Source organism: Neomonachus schauinslandi, chromosome 1 (genome assembly GCF_002201575.2).
Source record: "Neomonachus schauinslandi chromosome 1, ASM220157v2, whole genome shotgun sequence".
Lineage (NCBI taxonomy): Eukaryota > Metazoa > Chordata > Mammalia > Carnivora > Phocidae > Neomonachus > Neomonachus schauinslandi.
Window position 1 is genome coordinate 188,529,169 of NC_058403.1, and position 25,477 is coordinate 188,554,645.

The window sequence follows — 25,477 nt, forward strand, 5'->3', positions numbered from 1 at the left end:
CTCTCCACGGGCTAACGCTGACCCCAAGCCGCTCCTCACCTGGACAAGATGAGAGTGTCAGGTAGGGGCCATGTTCCGAGGATTCAAAGTCTCAACGTTGAGGTCTGATATGGGTTTAGGAATCATTTTTTCTATCAGGAATGCAGTCAGTCCCTAGACTCAGAGGTTGTTTGACTGTCTATGCTCTCAAATGTTCGGACCAGACTAACTCCAGGAGGAAACCCATCCAGGGGGAGCCTGGAAGAGGGGAAAAGGCAACTTGCTGCCCCTAGGCTGAAGGGCTGGAGAAGCTTTGGCATCATGGCCCCACCTGGCCTGTATCACAGGGACTGACCCAGTTCAGAGCACAAGTTTTAGAGTCAGCACACGTTCCTGGGTTCAAACGCCGCCTCTGTCACTTACCAGCCAAGTGACCGCCTCCCTGAGCCTATTTCCTTATCTGCAAAATGGGAATGATCAGTAGTACCTGACAGAGATTTACCATGAGGATGAACTGAGATAATGTATGTGAAAGCTGTTCGCCCGCTGCCTCAAACAAAATGGCTGTATAATGTGAACTGATACCCAGGGAGAATTCTGGGTGCCTCCCACCACACTGTCCCCCAGAAGATGTCCCCCATTCAGTTTGGTTCCTCACCATCTGCCATCTGTTCACCTGAGCCCTGCCCCACAGGATTCAGGGGGCCTTCTCCCCCACCCCAAGTAGCCAGAGGCCAGCATAAGACCCCAGAGCTGAATTCAGGGCCACGCAGAGGTCAGGGGCGGAGCTAGAGAACATGGCTTGATGGCAGTGGGGCCACCGAAGTCCCTGAGCTGGCAGGCATAGTGGAGCCCGCTTCTGGCCCTCATGGGAGAGTGAGGGAAGGGAGTGAGACCGGGAGCTCTGGGAGCTCTGGAGACCAGGAGTCTGTCCTGTGTGGGGTCGCTCCCCACTGATGCAGAAGCAGTCAGGCTGTGAGGCCAGGGAAGCCACCTCAGCAAGGCCAGTGTGTGTTCCTATAGATAGCATTGTGTGGTTATTTGTGGCTGCTTTCAGGGGGAGCAATGGAAAATGTGAGGGACCAGCCCCTGCCCCAAGCCGCTCTGGAGGCTGCCTACTAGTGACACCTATCACCTCCCTCCCAACAAGCTGTGGGTTCAGAAGTGAGGCTGTTGAACCATGTCCACTCTGTGACTGAGGCACTCCTGCCCAGAGAGGCTGAGCTTCTGCCCGAGGTCACACAGTGGCACCGGCTGCCTGGAGCGCTGGACGCAGCCTTCCCAACTTCTGTGGCGGGGCTCACCCCTCGGGCTGTCTGCAGCAGAACCCGGCCTCCTGTTTTGCTGCCACACACTCAGGCCTCACCACAGGGTACTGGATAAAAGTGCAGATTCCCAGGCCTCACCCTTAAGGAGTCTGTCTCTGGATGGCTAAGTGGAGCCCAGAAAGGAGCATTTCTAACCTTTTCTCCCAGTGGACCCACTTTGGGAAATGTGGCCACGTAATCTTGCAGCATGATCTCACCATTTGGTCATTGCATGGATTCACACATGGTCTCACCCCGTGGTCTCCTGACCTGGTCCAAGGTGTGGGCTACAACACGGGGTCTCCTGCTGGGGTCTCATGACATGGTCTCACTGTGGGGATTTGGTAAGGACTCACAAGTGAACTTGCTGTGTGGCCTTGTGATGTGGCTTCATGGCAGGATCTCCTTGCGCTACAGGTGTGCTTCGCCTCCTGGCCCTTATCTTTGCCCTGGTCGCCACATGGATCTTTATTAGCAGCTACATCAGCTTCAACATGAAAACTCTCCGTCTGCCCCGCTGGCTAGGTGAGTGGGGATCACTGCTGGGTGCAGGGACTGTGGACCAGGACGGGGCCAAGGATATTCCTCCCTCCATCTATGGGTGACCCAGGAGACAGCCAGACATGGCAGGGTGTGCACAGCCTTCGGGACTCCAGCCTTTGTGGGGGTGGAGGCTGCCAGGAAGGCTGGAGCCCATGGGGAGCAGAGAAGTGTTCCAAGGCCCTGGCTATAACATGTGCCTGCATCAAGGGCCATTTTGGAAATGTGATTCCAAGAAAGAAGGACAGAGGGAGGAAGAAAAGAAGGAAGGAGGGGGGAGGAAAAGAAGGGAGTCAAGAGAGACAAAACTGAGCACTGAGTGGCATCCAACTGCAGCTGCTATCACGTCTTCCTGAAACACTCTTCACACAAATGTTCCTGTAGGCAGCTCTTCTCCAACTTCAGGTCTCTGCTCAAATGTGACCTCCTCAGAGAAGCCTTACCCAACAACCCCAGCTGCAGCCATGCCCCCTCCCTCTACTTTAGCCCCGATGTCAGCCTATTTTCTTCAGAGCTTCACCATCAGCCATCATTAGGGTGTTTATTTGTCTATTTGGTTGTTGTCGATCACCATTCCCTAGAATGTAAGCTTCTTGAAGGCAAGGATTTTATCTTGTGTACCTCCATTTCTCTAGCCTCAGTGCAGGGCAGATGCTCAGTAAACATTTGATGAATGAAAGAAAAATGAATGGATGGACGGATGAATGATGGATGGGTGGATTGATGGATGGTGGATGGAAGGGTGGGTGAATGGATGGGTGGATGGATGGTGAATGGATGGGTGGGTGGGTAGATAATGGACGAATGATGGATGCATGGATAGATGAATGGGTAGATGGATGGTTGGGTGATGGATGGATGAGTAGATGATTGATGGGTGAATGAATGATGTATGGATGGATGATGGATGAGTAATGGATACCAGTTACTTAATGCATAATCTCACATAATCTGCACAAATGGCCCCATGAAGTGATCCATGGTGTGGTTGTGGAGTGGGTTCCTACATGACCTCATGGTGTGGTTTTATGTGTAGTCTAAGAAAAGAGAAGCTCAGGGAGCTTCAGGGAGATGAAGAAAGTTGCCCAAATTTCCCTTATAGATGTCAGCAGGAATGGAAACCCAAGTCTCTCAGGTCCAAATCCTTTCAAAGGAAGGAAAGAAAGGGAAGGCCTTGATTTATGTCTCTGCATTTGTCCTCCTTGGATTTAGAGAACGACCTCCACTGACATAGTCAAACTTAATAACTTCTAGTGGCCCAGGCTAGCTCACAGCTTCACAGCAGTGAGAAGCCAGTCACCCCATAAGAGGAGTCTCCGAGATCCCGCACCTCATCCACTTCTTGTCAAGCACGGCTCACATCAGGATGAATTATATAGACCCATGGTGGCCACCCTGTCCCCAGCCCCAGGGCACTGTTCTTACAGAGATGGACTTGTCTGTGCTGACAGCCTGGGAAGAGATGGGCCCAGGTCAGTGTAGGAGGCTCAGAGCAGAAGTGGAGCTCAGGGGCATCCTCTAGAAGAGAGAGCCCCAGCCTGAAGTGAGAGAGAGGACAGTGTTTGAAAGTACACCCCAGAACTCAGCTACCTGAAGTCTGATGAATCAGTACCTCCAACCAACAGTCATGGAGCAACAATTCTGTATTAGGTCCCACGGACCCCAAAATGAGAAACATGTGGCTCACGTTCATGGTCTGAGTCGGGCACACAAACAGACTTGATTACAGGATATACAAAAACAAAAGTGATGATCCAGAGTCTTGAGAAATGCTTACAGTGACAGGACAGATAACCAATGGGAAAAGTGGCCATGGAAAACCATGAATGTTCAGCCACGGAAAGGAGTAATACTCATTTTCTTCAGAGGTTCCTAGCCTGGCTGCACAGACCCCCCACCTTGTTATTTAATGCATTAATATAGAAGCACATATATTACTGTAGCACAAATTTATGTTTTAATATTTTATTATTATATTGATATATAGTTGGTTTCCATTCTAAGCTATTTTATTTTATGCATTTAATAACATGCTCTGTTAGAGTAGGTAGTGCTGTGTGCGCGCACATGGGCGCGAAGGGAGGTGGCAGCAGTAAGTGAGGGAGGACTCCCTGACAGGATGGGACTTTTAGAGCTCAATTTAACATCCTCCACGGGAGGAGAACGCTTGGCCCAGCCAATGCCCCTTCCCCAGCCTTCAGCAGGGGGCGCCCAAAGCACCTTCTCGCTAACCAGATTGTGTCCTCTGTCCAGCAGGTTTGGAATCCCAGGCAATCCGTGAGTATCACCCCAACCCTGCCTTTGCCTTAGGGTGAGACTTCTCAGGGCTGCTCCTCCTGGCCCTGCAGGCCCCAGAGAAATCCTGGTGTCCAGTATCTGCCCAGCTCTCTCCTCCCATGGCCCCATGGTACCTTCTGAAGCCCCCAAGCCCTGTAGCAGTAGAGGCCTCCTCTCAGCCATTCAGACTGATGGAGATGGTTCAACTCTCCCTTCCCCAGCATCCCCCACCCTGCCCTGCAGGCTAGATTGCCTCCCTAGTCACAGCACCTGGCCCTGCACAGCCACCTCCCCACTCTGACCCCCACTGAGCCCAAGCCCTGAAGATGGGCTCTTTGCTTATTATCATCATGCAGACCCCAGGCTTGGTTCACAGTTCCTGTTCCAGAGTACCAAGGGCCATGTGAGGCATCCAGGCACTCCCAGAGGCATACAGAAGGGGGTGCTGATTGTCTGTTGGGGTAGAAGTACCCAATGTGCCGGGAGAGATGGGCAAAGTGTTCTGGGCTCCGGGAGGGCTACCCCCTTCCAGTGGAATGAGGTCAGAGAAGGCATCGGGGAGGGACTGGCAAAGACCCAGAGGCAGGAATGTGTGGGGCTGCAGGGGAGATGGTGGCTGGAGAGTCAGGCACTGGGAAGTGGGAATGCTGATGCCTCCAGTGCTGGATACTGCAGCCGTCCGAGCAGGGCTTCAGCAAAGACCCCAGCTCCCAAAGCGTGGAGAAGGTGGAAAGGAGGGACAGTTATGATGATGATAACAGTACAATGATGGAGGGCCTACTATGTGCCAGACACCATATTCAGAGCTTTACAGGCATCTCATGCAATCCTCACCACCGCCTTGGGTAGGTGCTCAGACTATCCCCATTTTATAGGTGGGCAAACTGAAGCTCAGAGAAGTAGAAATCTCTTGGCCAAGGCAACACAGTGGTACATAGTGGAGCAGGAGTTCACCTCCAGGCTAGCCCAGAGCCCACCCTCTCCACACCTCCTTTCAAGAGGCAACATCTCCGAGTCCCCCTTCTCCCACCCCAACATAGTAGTGACTGAAGAAGGTCATAGTTCCAGGAACAGAATTTTGCCTGAGAAGGGCATGGGAGCCCCCGTGCACTGTGGGATTACAGAGAGCAAAGACCATAATGGAATGAATGCAAACCATCCTCCCCACACCTGCGACTCCATTGACCTGAAGCCTCCTGAGTCATATTCTGAAGTAGACACAGAGTGTCACAGCATCTCGGTGCAAACACTCAGGCATCATCTGCTAGGGGCATGGCAAACCCAGGCACACGTGCTGCCTCCCGCCCTGCCCGCTCTCCTGGTCGACACTGCCAGTCCCAGCCCTTGCCCTCCAGGCCCACAGGTAGCCTCTACAGCTCTATCATTAAGCCTCTAATAGCAGATCCACTGACAGTTCAGAGAAAAGCTATTTGACAGCCCTTATCTATACCAACTCCCTCGTTTTACAGCTGGCAAAGGTAAAGGGAGAGATTCCTGGCGAGTCACGCCTCAGATAACTGAAGAGCAGCCCACATTTCCTGACTGCTCCCCATCCAGTGCTCAGCTTCACATCCTCAGCAACAGCACTAGGGGTTCCCAGAGGGCTTGGGTCTCAGGGTTTGAGGCAGCTGGTGGGGGCAGCCCCCCAGCTCGAACCCAGAGAGCAAATCCCCTGCCTCCCAGTGGCTGAGCCCCCTGGACATCAACCCCTTCATCCAGTAGCTGGACCATGAAGGCTAGATGGTCAGAAAATCCATTCTGGAAAAGCCTGCTTAAGCCAGCCTGTTGACATCAGGTTTATCAGACTTAGCTGCAGTTGATTAGGCTCTGAGCAAACTCTAGGATGGTGTCCAGGGCCTGGAACAATCCCTCTATCATAGGTGAGAATGTCTGGTCTCAAGAGTAAACTGGCCTCTCCATGAGGGGACAGGGGACCAGAGGTAGGGCCCAAGGCTCATAGGAGAAGAGGACCTCTCCGCACCCTCACCCTCAGCCTTCATCCTCACCTTCGGGCAGGTGCTGGGCCTCCTGAGAAGGGTCCTCTCCAGACGGTGGTGAAGGGGAGTCAGGTCCCCACGTCTCCAGCCCTCTCTGTCCTGAGCCACAGGCCTAGACACCCACTCTCCCCTTAACAGCCCCTTGTGGGTGTCTCAGCTCTTGGCCGTCACTCTGGTGACAGTGTCCTGGTTTGAGCTCTGGTTATACCTGAAACTCGGGGGGGGGGGCAGAGGGGGCACAGGGCAGAGAGCCTAGGATAGGCATTCCACTCAGGCCTCCCAGGCTACCCACTTGGTGAGGGTACCCTGGCCGGAGCGGCATTCACTCCCAGGAAGGAGCACCTTTACCAAGTCTTGCACCAGTGGATTGTGTCCCCCGGGAGGGGCACTTTTCCCTGGTGCACATAAAGGCTCCCTAGAGGCTGGCAAGATCCTCATCACCCTGACCACATCGTTTCTCCCAGCCTGGAGCCCGGCCCTGCCCAATGCTCTATGCGTTCATTCCATGAATATTTATTGAGTGCCTACTATGTGCCAGGCACAGGAGTTCCCTGCACGATTTAACAAGATAATAAACGTAAAGTGCTTGCCACAATGCTCAGCACACAGCAAGCCCTCGGCGTCCGCCAGCTTCTGTCAGGAAGGCTGTGGGTTTGCTCCAAACCCGGGCTGCCATAGCCCAGCCAGATGCGTGGCCCGGGGCTGGAGCAGAGACGCTGCCCGATCATGGCTTTCCCTTTGCAGGTGAACTTTCTCTAATTCCATGTTTACCCAGTCCTCCCTAATGGTACTTTCCAAACTGTCAGGTGGTGGTAAAACACACACACACAACACGCATTAATATAAATTAGAACCTGCCAGGCTGTAAGCGCTGGTGACGGATATCCCAGCTCACAAGGAGTCCACGGAGGGCCGAGCATCGGCAGCTGTGTTTGGGGGTCTTTCATACATCCCCCGCCTTTCTCGGGCCTCCGGGTCCGCCCTGTGAGGGCCACGTGGAGAGGACGCGGGACTTAATTAGAACCAGGCTCTGCGCGGGAGCTAGAGCTGTAGTGGAAACCCTGAAAAACTCGAGGGCGGTCAGACACACAGCCGGTGTCCTGCGTCTTCGACGGGGATGGCTGGAGGCCCCATGCGCGCGCAGAAAGGGGCAAATCCCCCGCCACCGCCACCCCCCGCCCCCCCCCCCCCCCGCCCACTCAGGCGGTCTGCAAAGACGCCTTGGGGAGGTAGGCCTCTGCGCTAGGTCCGGAGCCTGCCCCGGCCCCTCGCCTGCTGAGCCTGCCCCCCCGCTGGCCGCTCCCCTGACTCCTCCCGAGCCCCTTCCCCAGCTGCCTCCACCAAGGGTTGGTCTGTTCCCTCCACAGCGGTCGTGAGGACCAAGTGTGGTCTCAGCAAGCCCTGCCCGGACAACTTCTTTGCCTTTAAAATCAGCAGCGGAGCCGCTAACGTCGTGGGCCCCAAGATGTGCTTCGAAAACCTTGTGTAAGTTTCTTGCGTTTCCTTTCTTTTCATGGTTCATTCGGAAATTCGGAGGCTGCAAGGGCAGGCCCTGTGAGCGGCCCACACCTTCCACTCGCATCCTTTTCCTCTGGGTGGAGGAGGCACAAATAACAATTATCCCGACAGCTTCCCCATCCGCCAGCACCTCGCTAAATGCTTCCCGGCTTCCTCTCATTCAATCCCCCAACCCTCCCAGAGGTGGGGCTACAATTATCCCCTTTGCAAAGATGAGAAAATGGAGGCTCAGACAGCATTACCCAGCTGAATGGTGGCAGAGTCAGGATTTTGAACTCAGGTCTGCCTGACAGCCAAGCTCCTGGGCTTCCTATAAAGGGGAATGCCTCTGGGGAGAGTTCAAAATCAAGATCCAGGCATCAAATTCAGATGCAGCAGATGCCAGGGCTTCCATCCAGGTACAAGACAAAGATTATGTACCCATTATCCAAACCAGATGGTAAAGGCCCTGGGGCAGTAAGTTTATCCTACAAAAGGAGCCAGAGACCGATTTTTTTTTTATTTCTTTATTTAAATTCAGTTTAATTAACATACACTGTATTATTAGTTTCAGAGATAGAATTTAGTGATTCATCAATAGCACACAACACCCAGTGCTCATCACCTCACGTGCCCTCAATGCCCATCACCCAGTTACCCCATCCCCCCCACCCACCTCCCCTCCAGCAACCCTCAGTTTGTTTCCTATGATTAAGACTCTTATGGTTTGCCTCCCTATTTTCATCTTATTTTTCCTTCCCTTCCCCTGTGTTATCTGTTTTGTTTCTTAAATTCCACATGTGAGTAAAATCATATGGTATTTGTATTTGACTTATTTCGCTTAGCATAATACACTCTAGTTCCATCCACCTCCTTGCAAATGGCAAGATTTCATTCTTTTTTATGGCTGAGTAATACTCCTTTGTAGATATATACCACATCTTCTTCATTCATTGTCAGCGGGTATCTGGGCTCTTCCCATAGTTTGGCTTTTGTGGACATTGCTGCTATAAACATTGGGGTGCAGGTGCCCCTTCAGACCACTATGTTTGTATCCTTTGGATAAATACCTAGTAATGCAATTGCTGGGTCGTAGGATAGCTCTATTTTTAACTTCTTGAGGAACTTCCATACTGTTTTCCAGAGTGACTGCACCAGCTTGCATTCCCACCATCAGTGTGGGAGGGTTCCCCTTTCTCCGCATCCCCGCCAACACCTGTTGTTTCTGGAGTTGTTAATTTTAGCCATTTTGACTGGTGTGAGGTGATATCTCATTGTGGTATTGATTTGCATTTCCCTGATGCTGGGTGATGTTGAGCATTTTTTCATGTATCTGTTGGCCATCTGTATGTTGTCTTTGGAGAAATGGCTGTTCATGTCTACTGTCCATTTCTTGATTGGATTCTTTGTTCTTTGGGTGTTGAGTTTGATAAGTTCTTTATAGATTTTGGATACTAGCCCTTTATCTGATATGTCATTTGCAAATACCTTCTTCCATCCTGTAGGTTGTCTTTTGGTTTGTCATCTGTCTCCTTTGCTGTGCAAAAGCTTTTTATCTCGATGAAGTCCCAATAGTTCATTTTTGCCCTTGCTTCCCTTGCCTTTGGAGATGTTTCTAGGAAGAAGTTGCTGTGGCTGAGGTCACAGAGGTTGCTGCCTGTGTTCTCCTCTAGGATTTTGATGGATTCCTGTCTTTTAGGTCTTTAATCCATTTTTAGTTTATTTTTGTGTGTGGTGTAAGGAAATGGTCCAGTTTCATTCTCTTGCATGTGGCTGTCCAGTTTTCCCGACACCATTTGTTAAAGAGACTGTCTTTTTTCCATTGGATATGCTTTCCTGCTCTGTTGAAGACGAGTTGACCATAGAGTTGAGGGTCCATTTCTGGGTTCTCAATTGTGTTCCATTGATCTATGTGCCTGTTTTTGTGCCAGTATCATACTGTCTTGATGATGACAGCTTTGTAATAGAGCTGGAAGTCCGGAATTGTGATGCCGCCAGCTTTGCTTTTCTTTTTCAACATTCCTCTGGCTATTCGGGGTCTTTTCTGGTTCCATACAAATTTTAGGATTATTTGTTCCACTTTGTGAAAAAAGTTGATGGTATTTTGATAGAGATTGCACTGAATGTATAGATTGCTTTAGGTAGCACAGACATTTTAACAATATTCTTCTAGTCCATGAGCATGGAAAGTTTTTCCATTTCTTTCTGTCTTAATTTCTTTCATGAGTGTTCTATTGTTTCCAGAGTACAGATCCTTTGCCTCTTTGATTAGGTTTATTCCTAGGTAGCTTATGGTTTTGGTGCAGTTGTAAATGGGATCAATTCCTTAATTTCTTTCTTCTGTCTCATTTTTAGTGTATAGAAATGCAACTGATTTCTGTGCATTGATTTTATATCCTGCCACTTTGCTGAATTCCTGTATGAGTTCTAGCAATTTTGGGGTGGAGCCTTTTGGGTTTTCCACATAGAGTATCGTGTCATCTGCAAAGAATGAGAGTTTGACTACTTCTTTGCCAATTCGGATGCCTTTTCTTTCTTTTTGTTGTCTGATTGCCGAAGCTAGGACTTCTAGTACTCTGTTGAACAACAGTGGTGTTAGTGGACATCCGTGTCCTGTTCCTGACTTTAGGGTAAAACCTCTCAGTTTTTCCCCATTGAGTGTTATTCGCTGTGGGCTTTTCATACATGGCTTTTATGATACTGAGGTATGTTCCCTCTGTCCCTACACTGTGAAGAGTTTTAATCAAGAAAGGATGCTGTACTTTGTCAAATGCTTTTTCTGCATCTATTGAGGATCCTATGGATCTTGTTCTTTTATTCATGTGGTGTATCACATTGATTGATTTATGGGTGTTGAATCACCGTTGCAGCCCAGGGATAAATCCCACTTGGTCGGAGTAAATAATCCTTTTAATGTATTATTGTTGGGTCCTGTTGGCAAGTGTCATGGTGAGAATTTTTACATCCATGTCTATCAGGGATATTGGTCTGTAATTCTTTTTGGTGGGGTCTTTGGTTTTGGGATCAAGGTAATGCTGGCCTCATAGAATGAGTTTGGAAGTTTTCCTTACATTTCTATTTTTTGAAACAGCTTCAGAAGAATAGGTATTAATTCTTCTTTAAATGTTTGGTAGAATTCCCGTGGGAAGCCATCCGGCCCTGGACTCTTGTTTGTTGGGAGATTTTTGATTACTGCTTCAATTTCCTTGCTGGTTATGGGTCTGTTCAGGTTTTCTAGTTCTTCTAGTAGTTTATAAGTGTCCAGGAATGCATCCATTTCTCCCAGATTGCCTAATTTGTTGGCATATAGTTGCTCATAGTATGTTACCATTTTTTGTATTTGGTGTTGGTTGTGATCTCTCCTCCTTCATTCGTGATTTTATTTGCTTGGGTCCTTTCTCTTTTCTTTTTGATAAGTCTGGCTAGGGGTTTATGGATCTTATTAATTCTTTCAAAGAACCAGCTCCTAATTTTGTTGATCTGTTCCACTATTCTTTTGGTTTCTATTTCATTGATTTCTGCTCTAATCTTTTTTTAAATTTTATTTTATTATGTTAGTCACCATACATTACATCATTAGTTTTTGATGTAGTGTTCCATGATTCATTGTTTGCCTATAACACCCAGTGCTCCATTCAATACATGCCCTCCTTAATCTGCTGTAATCTTTATTAATTCTCTTCTGCTGGGTTTAGCGTTTATTTGCTGTTCTTTCTCCAGCTCTTTTAGGTGTAAGGTTAGGTTGTGTACTTGAGACTTCTCTTGTTTCTTGAGAAAAGCCTGTATTACTATATACTTCCCTCTTAGGACCGCCTTTGCTGCATCCCAAAAGTTTACAACAGTTGTGTTTTCATTTTCATTTCTTTCCATGAATTTTTTAAATTCTTTAATTTCCTGGTTGACCCATTCATTTTTAGTAAGATGCTCTTTTAACCTCCATGTATTTGTGTTCCTTCCAAATTTCCTCTTGTGATTGAGTTCAAGTTTTAAAGCATTGTGGTCTGAAAATACGCAGGGAATAATCCAAGTCTTTTGGTACTGGTTGAGACCTAATTTGTGACTCAGTATGTGATCTATTCTGGAGAATGTTCCATGTGCACTTGAGAAGAATGTATATTCTGTTGCTTTAGGATGGAATGCTCTGAATGTATCTGTGAAGTCAATCTGGTCCAGTGTGTCATTCAAAGCTCTTGTGTCCTTGTTGATCTTCTGCTTAGACAATCTGTCCATTGCTGTGAGTGGAGTGTTAAAGTCCTCTACTATTAGTATATTATCAGTGTGTTTCTTTAATTTTGTTATTAATTGGTTTATATAATTGGCTGCTCCCATGTTAGGGGCATAAATATTTACAATTGTTAGATCTTCTTGTTGGATAGACCCTTTAATTATGATATAGTGTCCTTCCTCATCTCTTATTACAGTCTTTGGTTTAAAATCTAATTTGTCTGATATAAGGATTGCCACCCCAGCTTTCTTTTGGTGTCCATTAGCATGATAAATTGTTCTCCACCCCCTCACTTTCCAACCTGGAGGTGTCTTTGGGTCTAAAATGAGTCTCTTGCAGACAGCATATTGATGGGTCTTGTTTTTTTATCCAATATGATACCCTATGTCTTTTGATTGGGGCATTTAGCCCATTTACATTCAGGGTAACTATTGAAAGATATGAATTTAGTGCCATTGTATTGCCTGTAAGGTGACTGTTACTGTATATTGTCTGTGTTCCTTTCTGGTCTGTGTTACTTTTGGGCTCTCTCTTTGCTTAAAGGATCCCTTTTAATATTTCCTGTAGGGCTGGTTTAGTGATCACAGATTGTTTTAGTTTCTGTTTGTCCTGAAAGCTCTTTATCTCTTCTTCTATTCTGAATGACAGCCTTGCTGGATAAGGTATTCTTGGCTGCATATTTTTCTCATTTAGCACCCTGAATAAATCATGCCAGTCCTTTCTGGCCTGCCAGGTCTCTGTGGACAGGTCTGCTGCCAGCCTTATTGTCTACCCTTGTAGGATAAGGACCTCTTGTCCTGAGCTGCTTTCAGGATTTTCTCTTGAAACAGGTGTTTTAATAGGGATTCTGGGGTGCCTGGGTGGCTCAGTCAGTTAGATGTCTGCCTTCAGCTCAGGTCATGATCCCAGAGTCCTGGGATCAGATCCCACATCGGGCTCCCTGCTCTGCATGGAGTCTGCTTCTCCCTCCATGCCTCCTCCCACTCGTTCTCTCTCTTTCTCTCTCTCTCTCAAATAAATAAATGAAATCTTAGGTTCAAAATCCCTATTTTTTTTTTTAACTCCAACTCACTTGAGCAAAAGAAGGAACTTAGTGATTCCCATATACAAAATGCACAGATAGCAGGCTTCAGGATCAGCTGGATCCAGAGGTTTAAACCATGTCATCAGGGGTCCCTCTCACACCATCTTTAGCTCTGTTCTCTTTTGTTAGATTCAGTTTTCTCAACATGAAAATGGGTTGCTTTCTGTGAAGGAGGGAGGCCACTAGCTGGCTGACATATCAGCTGAAGCTGGCACCCCACTGGGAAGAGAACTTTCCCATCCAAATTATCCCTATAAAAGTCCCAAGACTGCGTTTCATTGGCTGGCCTGGGTCACATGACCATACCTGGCTCAGTCACCGTGAGCAGGGACACAGGATGCTCTACTTGTCCGGGCCTGGAAGACCCGAGGTCAGTCCCAAGAACTACCTAGTCTGAGAGTAGAGAAGGACAGTTTTCCCAAGAAACACCAGAAGACCGGGCTGTGGATGCTAGGCAGGCAGCAACACAGCCGGACCCCACCCAGCAGTCCCAGCCTCTGCGGGATGGCAGCAACGCTCTGGTTTCTGCCTTCTTCCCAGCAGCTGGGCCTCACTGCTTGGGGGAGGTGGGCCGGTCCCACCTCCAACACCTCAGAGCCCCCAGCAGGACCTTCCCTCTTTTCCAAGCAGACTGTTCTCGTCCAAACATGCCATGAGCATTCCTCAGAGAATCCAGCCCACCGCTCGTTTCCAGGAGAAAACAGATGGCCCAAATTATTCTGTGTGTTTCCTAATGCTTCTGCATAGCGCCATGTGGGCCCCCTCAGAGTTCCAGAGTCACAAAAGCAGAGTGTTCGCTCCACACTTGGGACCAACTGTTGTATTTTGTTTTTCTTCTTCTTGTTCAGGATCATGAGTCCTGTGAGAAACAACGTGGGCAGGGGCCTGAACATTGCCCTGGTGAACGGTGAGCTGTTTGATCCACCCCCCAGGTAGCCCCCACCTTGCTCTTAGTACTGCAGGCGGGGGCTATGGGGAGGTAGTTAACAGTCATTCAACCAATACTGGCTCAGCTCCTACCACGTGCCTGGGGCCATCCTCTAGTGCATGGGAGGGGAAGCTTGTGGGGACAAAGAGTCTAAAAGACCTGGTCCTACTCTCCAGAGTCCTGACCAGGCCTCTGCTGTGTGCAGCTATCCCAGGAGGATATGCTTCTCCTGTGAAGCATGACCCCATCCTCAAGGCCATGCAGCCTAAACCAACACACATGAAACCATGGGGGGACAACCACCAACAATGTGAGGTGATGAGGTGATTGCACACGTTCATTCATTCACTCCACAAATATTGACAGCAGCTACCCTGTGGTCTCCATGAAGTTGACTGCCAATCCAATGGGGTGAGCATCTATGAAGGAGAAGGAAGCGCAGCCCCGAGAACTGGGACACAGAGCTGGGGATGGGGGTCATCAGGGGAGGCTTCCAGAGAGAGGTGTTGGTCAGCTGAGCCCTGAAGGATAGTAGGGGTTGGCCAGAAAAAAAGTAGGGGAGGCTCCTTTGAGGCTGGGGCAACACTGTGCAGGGAGCAGAGAAGGAAGGAGTGGGGAGAGGGATTGGGGGCCACACAGGGTCTTTCTGGATGCACCAGAGAAGGAGGGATGACAGGTGCAGCAGGGAAGGGGGGCAGGCAGGATGGCAGGGTGAGGGGCTAAGCATCCTGCTAAGAAGTATGGGCCTGAAGCTAAGGACAATAGGGAGCCTCAGAAAGGCTGTGAGCAGGGTGTGAGGGCCTAGCCCTGCATTCCAGAAACTTCCAGCTTGGAGTAGGGAGGCTGGAGGCAGGGAGATGTGGAGGGAGGCCCACAGCCTCACTACCCTGCATCTCTGGCAGGGAGCAACTACAGGCCACGCCTGAAACAGGGACACATTTCAGGAGGGGGTGGGTTTACAGGGACAGAGTCAGGACCAGGTGCTCTGCCCTGGCCAAGACCCTCCTCTCTGCCTTTGGAGAGGCATGGATGAGATGGAGAGCAAAGGCCAATTCCCTGAATCTAAGAGCCACTTCCTGGGACAGAAGTCAGGGCAGGTGGACAAAGGGCACAGCAGACACTCAGGATGGGAAAGGCCAAGTGTGTGTGTGTGTGTGTGTGGCATGACCATGTGAACACACTTAGGAAGTGACAGGGATTGGATTGGTTGCTCCTAGGGGAGCCATCTCCCTTCTGCCAAGAAATCCTGCTGAGTCGGGGGAAAGGTCAAAGCCTGGAGCAAAAATGGAGCCTTACCCAGAGCAGGAGGTCAGAAGGCAGCCCTGGCCAATTTCCGGGGAGCCCGAGAAAGGTGGGGCCTGGGAGGAGCAGGAGGTTGAGCAGGGCATGCCCCCTCCAAAGTCTTGAGAAGGAGAGTGAGGCCTGATTCACTCCATTGGCAGGTCCTTCCTCCTGGGAGGGCACAGCAGCTGTTCTACCTAATCCCCGCTCACCCCCCCCCATCCCCGAACCCTCCCCATTGGGCAGGAGGTGGCCCTGGCCACAGCCCATCTGGCTGAAACCTGCTGGTTCTCTCCTCCCTGAAATGGGCCACTGCAGAAGAAGACCTCTTTGAATAGTCTCCCAGGAGACAGGCTCAGACTAGGGCCTCCTCCTCTTCCCCTCATAAAGCACAGACAAAAACAAGCATCAGTAACACCAAGAGCTAACATTTATTGAGCCTTCGCTCTGTGCTATTTCATTCAACCTCCTCCCCATGCCAGAGTGGAGTTGTGCACAGTATCCCCATGTTCCAGGTAAGAAAGTGGAGGCTCAGAGAGGTTAGGCCACGTGCCCAAGGTTACCCAGCCGATAGAATCGTCCAGATTTGAACCTGGATCTGATTGACTCCAGGTTGTAATCACTCAGCTGAACTAACTTCCCTAGACTAAAAACCTCTCGAAGCATCTACTGCATGGTAGCTGAGAAGTCCAAGGAATCCTTCTCAGGGCCTCAGGGTCTCATCTGTATATTAAGCCAGCAAGGATTGCTAAAGATTGGTGGTTTTCGGTCTTTTAGGGGGCAGAGATTCCTTTAAGAAACTGTTCAAACTATACCGCCTCCCCCTAATTCCAGAAAAATATACAAATGAACATGATCACAGTTTCATGTGTGCATAGACCCCCCCCACCCCTTTCCAAGGACCCTACACTGGTGGCTCTGAGAATCCAGGAAGGGCTGCAGTGTAAACCCCACCCACCCACCCAGCCGGAGAGCCTCCACTATCTAGACCCCTGTCGCTACCCTTTTCAGGGATCCACAAACTGGCTTGGGGGGAAGGGACCCGGGAGAAAATATAGAGCTGCCATCCCCTCTGCAACACCCCCATCTAGTGGCAGAGAGTGAGAACTGCAACTTCCCCCAAACACCTGGTTCCCTGTAGGACTTGGACCCTTTGCAAAATACACAAACACAATCCACATGACTGGACTCAGAACTTTGAGTACATTCAGCCCACTGCAAATCCCTTTGCCTTCAAGAGTTGGAGGATTCAGATGTCCTATTTAGGAAGGAATAATGATAATGATTGCAGTTATTACTGTTTTCCAGCTAAAATTTGTCTTGTATATTTACTACCTAGTTTAAATACATCTCCCTTAGTTCCCATAGCCCACTGTTCAGATGCAACAATTGAGGTCAGAATACTAAGCGGTGCGTTAGGAAGTGGCAAGGCAGAACACAGACCCAGGTTGGTTGGATACCGTTAGATTCCAGAGATCCTTCACCATTTTGTCCTTGTACCTCTCAGATCAGCCCAGAAGTTACTGGGTCCTGCATGCTTTCTATAGGAGCTGACTTGACTCCGTTGTTATTCCATTTTTAGATCTTAGACTAAAGAGTAGCCATTTTCTGCAAAACAATAGACAGGATGACCTGTTTCAGAAAATCACAGTTTTGCGCTCTCATCCGCAGGAACCACAGGACTAGTGCTGACGCAGAACTGTTTCGACATGTACTCTGGAGGTAGGCACCTCTGTTAGCACTGAGGGCACAGGGTGGGCTGAGCTCCTATGGCAAAAGAGCCATCGGAGTGCTGGGAAGCTCAGCTCTCGTCTCCAGAGGAGATGACCAGAAAGAAGCATGGTAGGGGTGGAGGACCATCCTGCTGTCTTTGAAGCTCCTTTCTGCTGTCTTATTTAGTTGGGCTCTCCTGGCTGCCAGTCCTGAGACCAGGAGTCAGGTGCAACGGTTTATTTGGGAAGAGGTGATCTCAGGAAATGCCAGCAGGAAGCGAGATGGAGAGGGAGACAGCCAGAACAGTGTGTTACCAGGCTGAATGCTGCAGGCAATTGGAACTCGGGAGCCGGTGTCAAGTACATGCCTCAGATCTCAGAGGGGCAAGGGAGCTGGGGCACTCCCACCCCTAATTCCTTGGCACTTCCCACATGCCTGGCTTGCCCCAGGGCACAGAGGAGGATCTGGAGGTCAGAGAGGACCTTAAGGCAAAGAAACACTGGTGCTGGCAGTTGGAGGCCAAGCAGGTGCGTACTCAAGTGCTAAGGACAAGGACACACGGCCCAGTTTGCTAGGTAAAAGGTATTTTAAGGCCACAGGGGTGTCTCTTGGGCCCAAGGACAGGACAAGGCCTCCGAAGGCCTGGAAGGGATCGCTCTGAGGCTCCAAGCTCTCTGCGTCTTTCTGCAGACCTCTTTTCTTCTCTGTCTGCATGCACGGGCATGCTTGCTGCGCTCTGGGCACGTGACCACCCCACTGTCCTCCCCGCCCTTAGCACAGCCTGGGGACCGGACCCTGCCCTACCTGGGCTGGACATTCCCACCAGCAGCAGCTTCAGCCCCAGGCTGCCTGGCCAAGCCATGCTGGGGGGTGGGAGTCTCACCCAACAATCCTGACATCTAAAACACAGTGGAATCTGTCCCAAACTCAGTATGCCACCCACTGCCTAGCTGGCAACCTGCCTCCCTCCCTCTGGCCCGGGAGCCTCACCCAGGAGTGAAGAAGCAGCAGGGCGGCCCTTGCAGGCAGCAGACGTCTTGGTCCTGCAAGGACGGGTTTCCATGGGGACGGATGAACTGAGCTCAGCCCCCTTCTCAGAGTTCAGCTCAGCTCTGTTTCCCTCCCCTGTGCCGTGATCTCAAGGCCAGCTCTGGGCTCGGGCATCACTACATTCCTGTGCCCACCTAAACACAGCCCCAGAGGGGACAAAGCCAGGCAGCAAGAAAGGGAGAAGCGCTCTTGGCTTTGCAAGCAAAGGAGGGGGAGCTGAAAGGTGGGCAGTGGGAATCGGGTGCCCAGCAGTCACAGCTGGGAACGTTGGGAAGGTGATCTGCAGCACTGGGCTTGGAGAGAGCAGCTGGTGCCCTGTCCTGGGCCCAGGGCTTCAGAGGGTCCCCTGGATCCCCTGATGGCCATCCTCCAGTGAGTCCCACCTCACAGGTAGGGTCTGCAGGGCCCGAGGATGTGCCAACTGGCAGCCTGCATCAGGGCCCATGCAGACCAAGGGCTGGCCAGGGCTTGGCAGTGGCTGGGGTGGTGGGGGGAGGACGGAGCTTGGACGGGCAGGCTGGGGGTGTCCACATGCAGGCACGCGAGGGCCCTCCTGGTGCAGGACAGAGCTGGAGACAGGTGAGGAGACTGGGGCAGGCTGAGGGCTAGAGACCGTCATGTGTCCTCTGTCCAGGACCCTGCATGTGTTCGGGGTGGCCCGGGGCCAGGTTTATGGAAAAGGTCCAGTCTCTGGAATCAAAGACTTCAGGCTGAGGCAGGTGTCATCTTGCGAACTTCAGTTTTGTCATCTGTAAAATAGAGGTAAACCACTGTCCGCTTCAGGAGACGGATCTAGGGGATTGGGTAGGAACTGGCACCAATCAGTGGGAGGAGCCCAGGGTGCATTCAGCCTTCCCCCTCCCCCCCTCCCCCTCCCCCTCCCCCTCCCCCTCCCATCCACATGACTCAGAAGCAGGGAGGACACTGGCAGAATGAAAACGGTTAAAAAATTTATTTTTATTGTTTTAATTTAAATTCAACTAACATATAGTGTATTGTTAGTTTCAAAGGTAGAGTTCAGTGATTCATCAGTCTTCTATGACACCCAGTGCTCATTACATCACCCAGTTAACCCATCCACCAACCCCCCCGCCCCCAGCAACCCTCAGTTTGTTTCCTGGAGTTAAGCTTCTCTTATGGTATATCTCCCTCTCTGATTTTGTCTTGTTTTATTTTTTCTTCCCTTCCCCTATGATTCTCTGTTTTGTTTCTTAAATTCCACATATGAGTGAGATCATATGATAATTGTCTTTCTCTGATTCACTTATTTTGGTTAGCATAATACCCTCTAGTTCCATCCACATCGTTGCAAATGCATGATTTCTTTTTTTTTTTTTGATGGCTGAGTAGTATTCCCTTGTATGTATATATACCACATCTTCTTTATTCATCTGTTGGACATCTAGACTCTTTCCATAGTTTGGCTATTGTGGACATTGCTGCTATAAATATTGGGGTGCATGTGCCCCTTCAGGTCACTACATTTGTATCTTTGTGGTAAAATACCTAGTAGTGCAATTGTTGGGTCCTAGGGTAGCTCTATTTTCAACTTTTTGAGGAACCTCCATACTGTTTTCCAGAGTGGCTGCACCAGCTTGCATTCCCACCAACAGTGTAGGTGGGTTCCCCTTTCTCCGCATCCTCGCCAACACCTGTTGTTTCTGGAGTTGTTACTTTTAGCCATTCTGACTGGTGTGAGGTGGTATCTCATTGTGGTATTGATTTGTATTTCCCTGATGCCGAGTGATGTGGAGCATTTTTTCATGTATTTGTTGGCCATTTGTATGTCGTCTTTGGAGAAATGGCTGTTCATGTCTTCTGCCCATTTCTTGATTGGATTATTTGTTCTTTGGGTGTCGAGTTTGATTAAGTTCTTTAAAGATTTTGGATACTAGCCCTTTATCTGATGTCATTTGCAAATATCTTCTCCCATTTTGTGGGTTGTCAAAAAGGGTAAAAAATAATTTAAATTTTGTATTGCTCTATTATGAACATGGATGTAACTATGGCTGATGGGGACCCAGAAACAGAAGCATTTGAGGACAAGTTGCCCCTTCCCGCAAGAGATAAAAGAAGGCAATGACCTCTTAAAGTGAGAGGATAATTAATAGAAGGCACACTTCATTTTTTTCCCAAACATTACTGTCCATCCCAGACAAGAACAGATCTTGATATCTGGAGCTAATGGCTCCAACTGATTTTCAGAGTTCCCTCTTTTATCTCAAGAGTTCAAGGGCCATTTCCCTAACAGAGCCTCTGTGGTCACTGACTACAGGCCTCTGTGTTACTGAGCTGGTTGGCAGCTGGCCTTGCTTTCAGGATTTGATTCTTCCCCTAGATCCAAGGGATCACTGGGGAATACTAAGAACTGGCTCATCTTCATGGGTGTGGGCCTGTGGGCAGGGCAGCCATACAGTGCTGTGCCTAGAGCAAACGCAGGTTTGGTCTGATGCTCTGCCTTCACCTGTCTTGAAATTCTTAATAATTTTTTTAACAAAAGGCTCCACATTTTCATTTTTCACTGGGCTCTGAAAATTATGTCGCTGATCCTGCTGATAATTACAATTCCATTATAGTGCACTTTCTGTATGCCCAGAGTCGTGGTCACATTTGCTGTCTACAAAAATGCTATGGGCAGGGCTACGAATCATCCTCGTGTGACAGATGTGGCCCCTACTTTTCCCACTAGGCCAATCTTGCCCATACTTCCTCAACCATTCAAGAGCCCCCTGCACAAGTTACACCATATTCAGAGTACCATCTGAATTATTAGTATTTTCCTTTGAATAAACTTATTTTTTTAACCTAAGTAAATATCTTAAAAGGAAATTATATCACTGCCCTAAGTTACCAGTTTTTATGCAGGAAAGGTGACCATAAAAATAAGCACAATGGAAACAAACCCATGTCCTTGAAGCGAGCTGGGTGCTGATGCCTCTGCCAGGCGCTGCACCTAGGCCTGCTCTCTGGTAAGTGCAGAGATTTCACAAGTGCAAGGAGGTGTTAAAAATGCAAAGGGAGGTTTGCTCCTTGGCATAAGCTGGAGAACTGTAGGACACTGATGTTCTCGCTCAGTGACCTGAGTTGCCTGTGGTGCGGTGGATCTCCTCTAAAGTCAGCACAGACAGGTTCTTAACCAGTGTAGAAGGAGGTAGCAGGGGGTGTGCAAAGAGCCTAGAGTTCCTGAGACATGACTGCACTCCATTCCTCAGGTACAGGTCCCCAAGCGCCCTTAGAACAATGTCTCTCACTCCTGGCTGCACATCAGAATCTCCTGTGGAACTTTTGAATTCCCAGTGTCCACCCCTGACCACCTGCATGAGGGCACCTTTGCTCCATGCACTTTTCTCTCCCCTGGACAAGGGCTGCAGGGAGCTTCACCCAAGGTGTCGCCTCCTGCTGGCCCCTGAGCTTCAGGTGGACCTCCTTGTCAGCCTGCCCCCTGTCACTCCTGGATCTTCAGGGCAGTAGCAGAGAATGAGAATGACCAGTGGTCATTTCCCATAAATGACCAGCACCCCATTTTTCTTCCTCCCCCAGATGTTAACCTCCTGGTAAAATTCCTTAAAAAAATCCCAGAGGGCACGCTGGTGCTAATGGCCTCCTATGATGACCCAGGAACCAAGTAAGTGGGAACGTCCACCTGCCCGGCCAAGGGTTGAAGGGAACCAAATGCTTCCAAGTCCTAAGTGCCTTTTCCCTGCTCTCCCATTGGCTCTGTCTTCTGGCAGCTTCTCCTAGGGAAATAACCAGACCAGTGCATGACGACATGTTCATGAAGGCTCATCACAGCCTCGGTTACAACATTGGAAAGCTGGACACACTGTCCCTGTCCAGTAAAGACCAACTAGTTACAGAAATTATGACACATGTTGATATGTGACATTATATGTACATAGAAGAGGATCTACATCAAAAATGATGTAGAAAATAATTTAAGGATATGGAAGAATGCTCACCCTTCAGTATTAAGTGAAAACAAAACATTATAAAAGCATTGGTATGATCCCCCAGTACGTGGGAAACAAAGATACTAAGGAAATACATTAAAATGTTACAGTGATTATGTCAAGTGGGGTGAGACTATAATTTCTAGTTCCTCTGTGATGTTCCATATTTTCCAAATAAACATGTATATTTGTAAACAGAAGCAAACCCAGACTAGTGGCCACTCGGCCCTGTTCCTTCTGAGCACAACCCTGCACAGCCCAGCTGCTGCATCTGGCAGCGGGTGGGGCAGAGGGTAGGCCAAGTGCTTGAGAACCTTGCCCCTCTCCCACCCCTCCACCTCACTGTCCTCTCTGGTCCTCTGCAGAATGAATGATGAGACCAGGAATCTCCTCTCCAGCTTGGGCAGTTCCTATGCAAACCAGCTGGGCTTCAGAGATAGCTGGGTCTTCTTAGGGGCCAAAGACCTCAAGGATAAAAGCCCTTTTGAGCAGGTGAGTTCCTGGCGGCCTCCCTGTCCCAGTGAGTCAGGTGGGGGTAAGGTGCCAGGGATGGATGGTCAAGGACTAGGGTGGCTTGGGAGGGACAGTGTGGGGACCTCAGAGGTCAGGGTGGCCCAACTGGCTAATCCCCCAGCAGGAAGTAGCCTTGACCATTTTGCAAGGATCTGGGTCATATATAAATGGATAAGTACCAGAAAGGAGAAGGAAAAGGAGAAAAAAAGGATGAGGGAAGTGAGGAATGGGAAAAGAGAAAGGAATGTAGAGATGAAGCCTGCATGATGGGTAGAGCAGGGGGCGGGATGTCTGGCTTCTGGTCCCAACGGAAACCTAAGCCAAGCCTCTTCTCTCTCTCTCCACTCCCCTGCCCCGGGCCTCAGGCTCCCCACCAGAGGGGAGAGGATAAATTTGCATCAGGAGGACGACACAAGGGGCACCTGGGTGGCACCTGGCATCTGCCTTCAGCTCAGGTCATGACCCCAGGGTCTGGGATCGAGTCCCACATGGGGTTCCCTGCTCAGCAGGAGACCTGCTCCTTTTCCCACTCCCCCTGCTTGTGTTCCCTCTCTCGCTGTCTCTCTCTCTGTCAAATAAATAGATAAAAATCTTAAAAACAAAAAAACAAAACACAGGAGAGCCCACCTGAGTACATGGAAGGGGTCAGGAGTGGTCCATGACATGTGGTTCAACAGTCACTACCCAGACCCCAAGTAGAGTCTGGAGTCTCAGGAGTGCTCAGGGGAGGAAAGGGGAGTCGATGATGGGGTGGAGCCTCCGGGGAAATGCTGCACGTTCTCTCCCTGTCCCCCATCTGTGCATCCCCAGCTCAGAGCAATTCCCAAATGTGGGAGAACTAGCCAGATCTTCCCTGGCCTGATGTAGTCCATTGTCTAGTGGTGAGAATATTCAGCTCTGCCCAGATTTCCAAGGCAGGCAGCTAAGAGTCGATGATTCTGACATACAGGACTACAGAGGAGAGTGAACTCTATCCTGAAGGCAGTGGGGAGCCATGGAAGGCTTAAGCGGCAAAGCAACAAGAGCAGATTGATATATAAGAAACACTAGCATTTGCTACGTGCAGGCTCGGCTGAGCAAGTTACCTGCGGTGCTTTCTTTAATTCCCGCGATGAAGTAGGTACAATTCTGCTACCACCCCACAGTCCAGGATCTGGAGCCGAGGAGAGGTTTTAACCAGCTTGTTTGGATCTGATGCAGATGTAGCTCTCATCCAGGTCTGGCAGCCTGCACACAGATTCCCATCCTGATGCTTTTAGCACAGCCTCCCTGGCCCAGCACAGGGAGAAGGCAGGGAGGAGGCCCAGGCAGTAATCAGACCTGAGGCACAGCAGCCTGCAAGGGAGGGGCTGTGGGAGGCAGGGGAGCGACCGCCTCAAGACGCTAGACTCCAGGTGCGGGGACCACAATGGGCTGCAAGGGTTTTTGCCTTGTCTGGAAAATGCTGGCCTGATTTGTATGTGTGAGTTTCTAAGAGAATGAATTCAGGTGGTTAGAAATTACTTTTTTTAAATGGTGATACAAAGTAGCTTGTGCTGGAGTAGACAAGGAGGGAGCCCTCTGTTTACAGCCTCCAGGTGAAGAACACAGGCAGCAGAGTGGGGCTCCAGAGCATCCCTGTGCAAGGAGGGGATGGGGAGACCCATCACCCAGAATGAACTGGAGACCACGATGTGAGCAGAACCATTAGGTCCTTTGTTCTCACACATGTGGTTCTGGGTTTTAGAGACATAGCATCTAGAATTACTTTTATCCCTAAGGGTTAGCCCCAATTATTCCACGGGTAGATTTTGCTATTTACATTTTTTTCCTCCATAAACTAAGCCTAGGCACTTTAAACACCATCTTAACTGATTTTATTCTCTCTATATTTATTATTAATATTACACAGCGGTTCTGCCCCAGGGTTACTTTAGCCCTCTGTGCCTCAGTTTCCCCATCTGCAGAATGCGATGGTAATGGTATGCCCTTCTTAGGGCTATTGTAAGGAATAAATACATAAGGCACTTTGTACCTGGCATAGAGCAAGTGTTCACGAATTGCCTCTTTTCATTGTTGTGCTGGTTGGTTGGGGGTGTCCTAGAAAGGCTGATGGAGAATTTGGCAGAGGAGCTAACGTTCTGCAAGCCTGCCCCCCAATGCTTGGTACCCCACCCCCCAGGGCAGGAGGCGAGGACTGAGCTCTGATCTCCTCTGTAAAACCTTGGGCACGTGGCCGTCCCTCTGCACCTCAGTTTCCCCACCTGTGAAAGGGGCTGGTCCTATCCCACACTGCCGCTCTGCATGGGGCTGAAGCCAGGGCGAAGTGAGTGAAGGCAGGAGGTCTTAAAGCGCAGTGAAAACTCAGGTCTGACTCCTGAACAGCCTCCCCCATGGTCCGCGTTACTCTCTCTTTCTCTCTCTCTTTTCTCTCTCTAGTTCTTGAAGAACAATCCAGACACGAACAAATACGATGGCTGGCCGGAGCTGCTGGAGCTGGAGGGCTGTGTTCCCCAGAAGGTATTTTAGGGCGGCTGCAGGACCCAAGAAGCCTCTAGCTGTCCTAGCATCAGCTGCAGCGGGGAGAAGGAAGCCAGGTGGCCTGTGGAAAGTTCCCTGGGGGGGAGGGGGGTCCGCGCCCTCTGCGCACCTCCTCTTTCCGGAAGCAGTGCCCTCCCAGCCAAGGTGGCCAGCCATCAGGGGTCCTTCTGGAGCCTGTCTGCTTTCCCTCGAAGCCACGGTCGCGCCCAAGGAAGGACGGACTGCCCGCACCTGCGGCACACCATTAAATTTTATTTTTGCTGATTTTGAATGAGCTCTCTGACCTTCTGATGTGCCGCGTTTCTCCCTGGGATCGAACTGGCCCAGGCCCGGTTGGCTCGGGCGCAAGCTGGGACGAGTCGGTGACAGCTTTGGGCACCAGGTTAGGCTGCTGGAAGACAGGTTGATGTCCTAGGGATTTCGCCAAAGGGTGAATGAATGAATCATTGGCTCCCAGCATGAGATGTAAGACCCCCAGGAGCGGAGAGAACCAGAGGACGGGACACGGAGCATGTTGTCTTCCTCTGCTGCTTGCATGAGAGCTGGAGGCTCCAGAGCCAGAAGGGCGTGGGGCGGGCACCACGTGAGGAAGGCTGGGAGGAAGAGGCAGGCTGCT

General features: G+C 50.0%; 1 protein-coding gene across 1 annotated transcript; it reads left to right on the forward strand.

The window, feature by feature from the left end:
- On the forward strand, window positions 1–25,126 carry FAM3D (FAM3 metabolism regulating signaling molecule D). Its single transcript, XM_021695090.1, has 8 exons — window positions 1–61; window positions 1,704–1,811; window positions 7,420–7,585; window positions 13,755–13,813; window positions 16,787–16,837; window positions 21,419–21,503; window positions 22,194–22,320; window positions 24,760–25,126. The coding sequence occupies exons 1-8, from the start codon at window positions 49–51 to the stop codon at window positions 24,847–24,849; spliced, it is 699 nt and encodes a 232-aa protein (XP_021550765.1). The 5' UTR covers window positions 1–48; the 3' UTR covers window positions 24,850–25,126.
- Window positions 25,127–25,477: the final 351 nt, after the last annotated feature.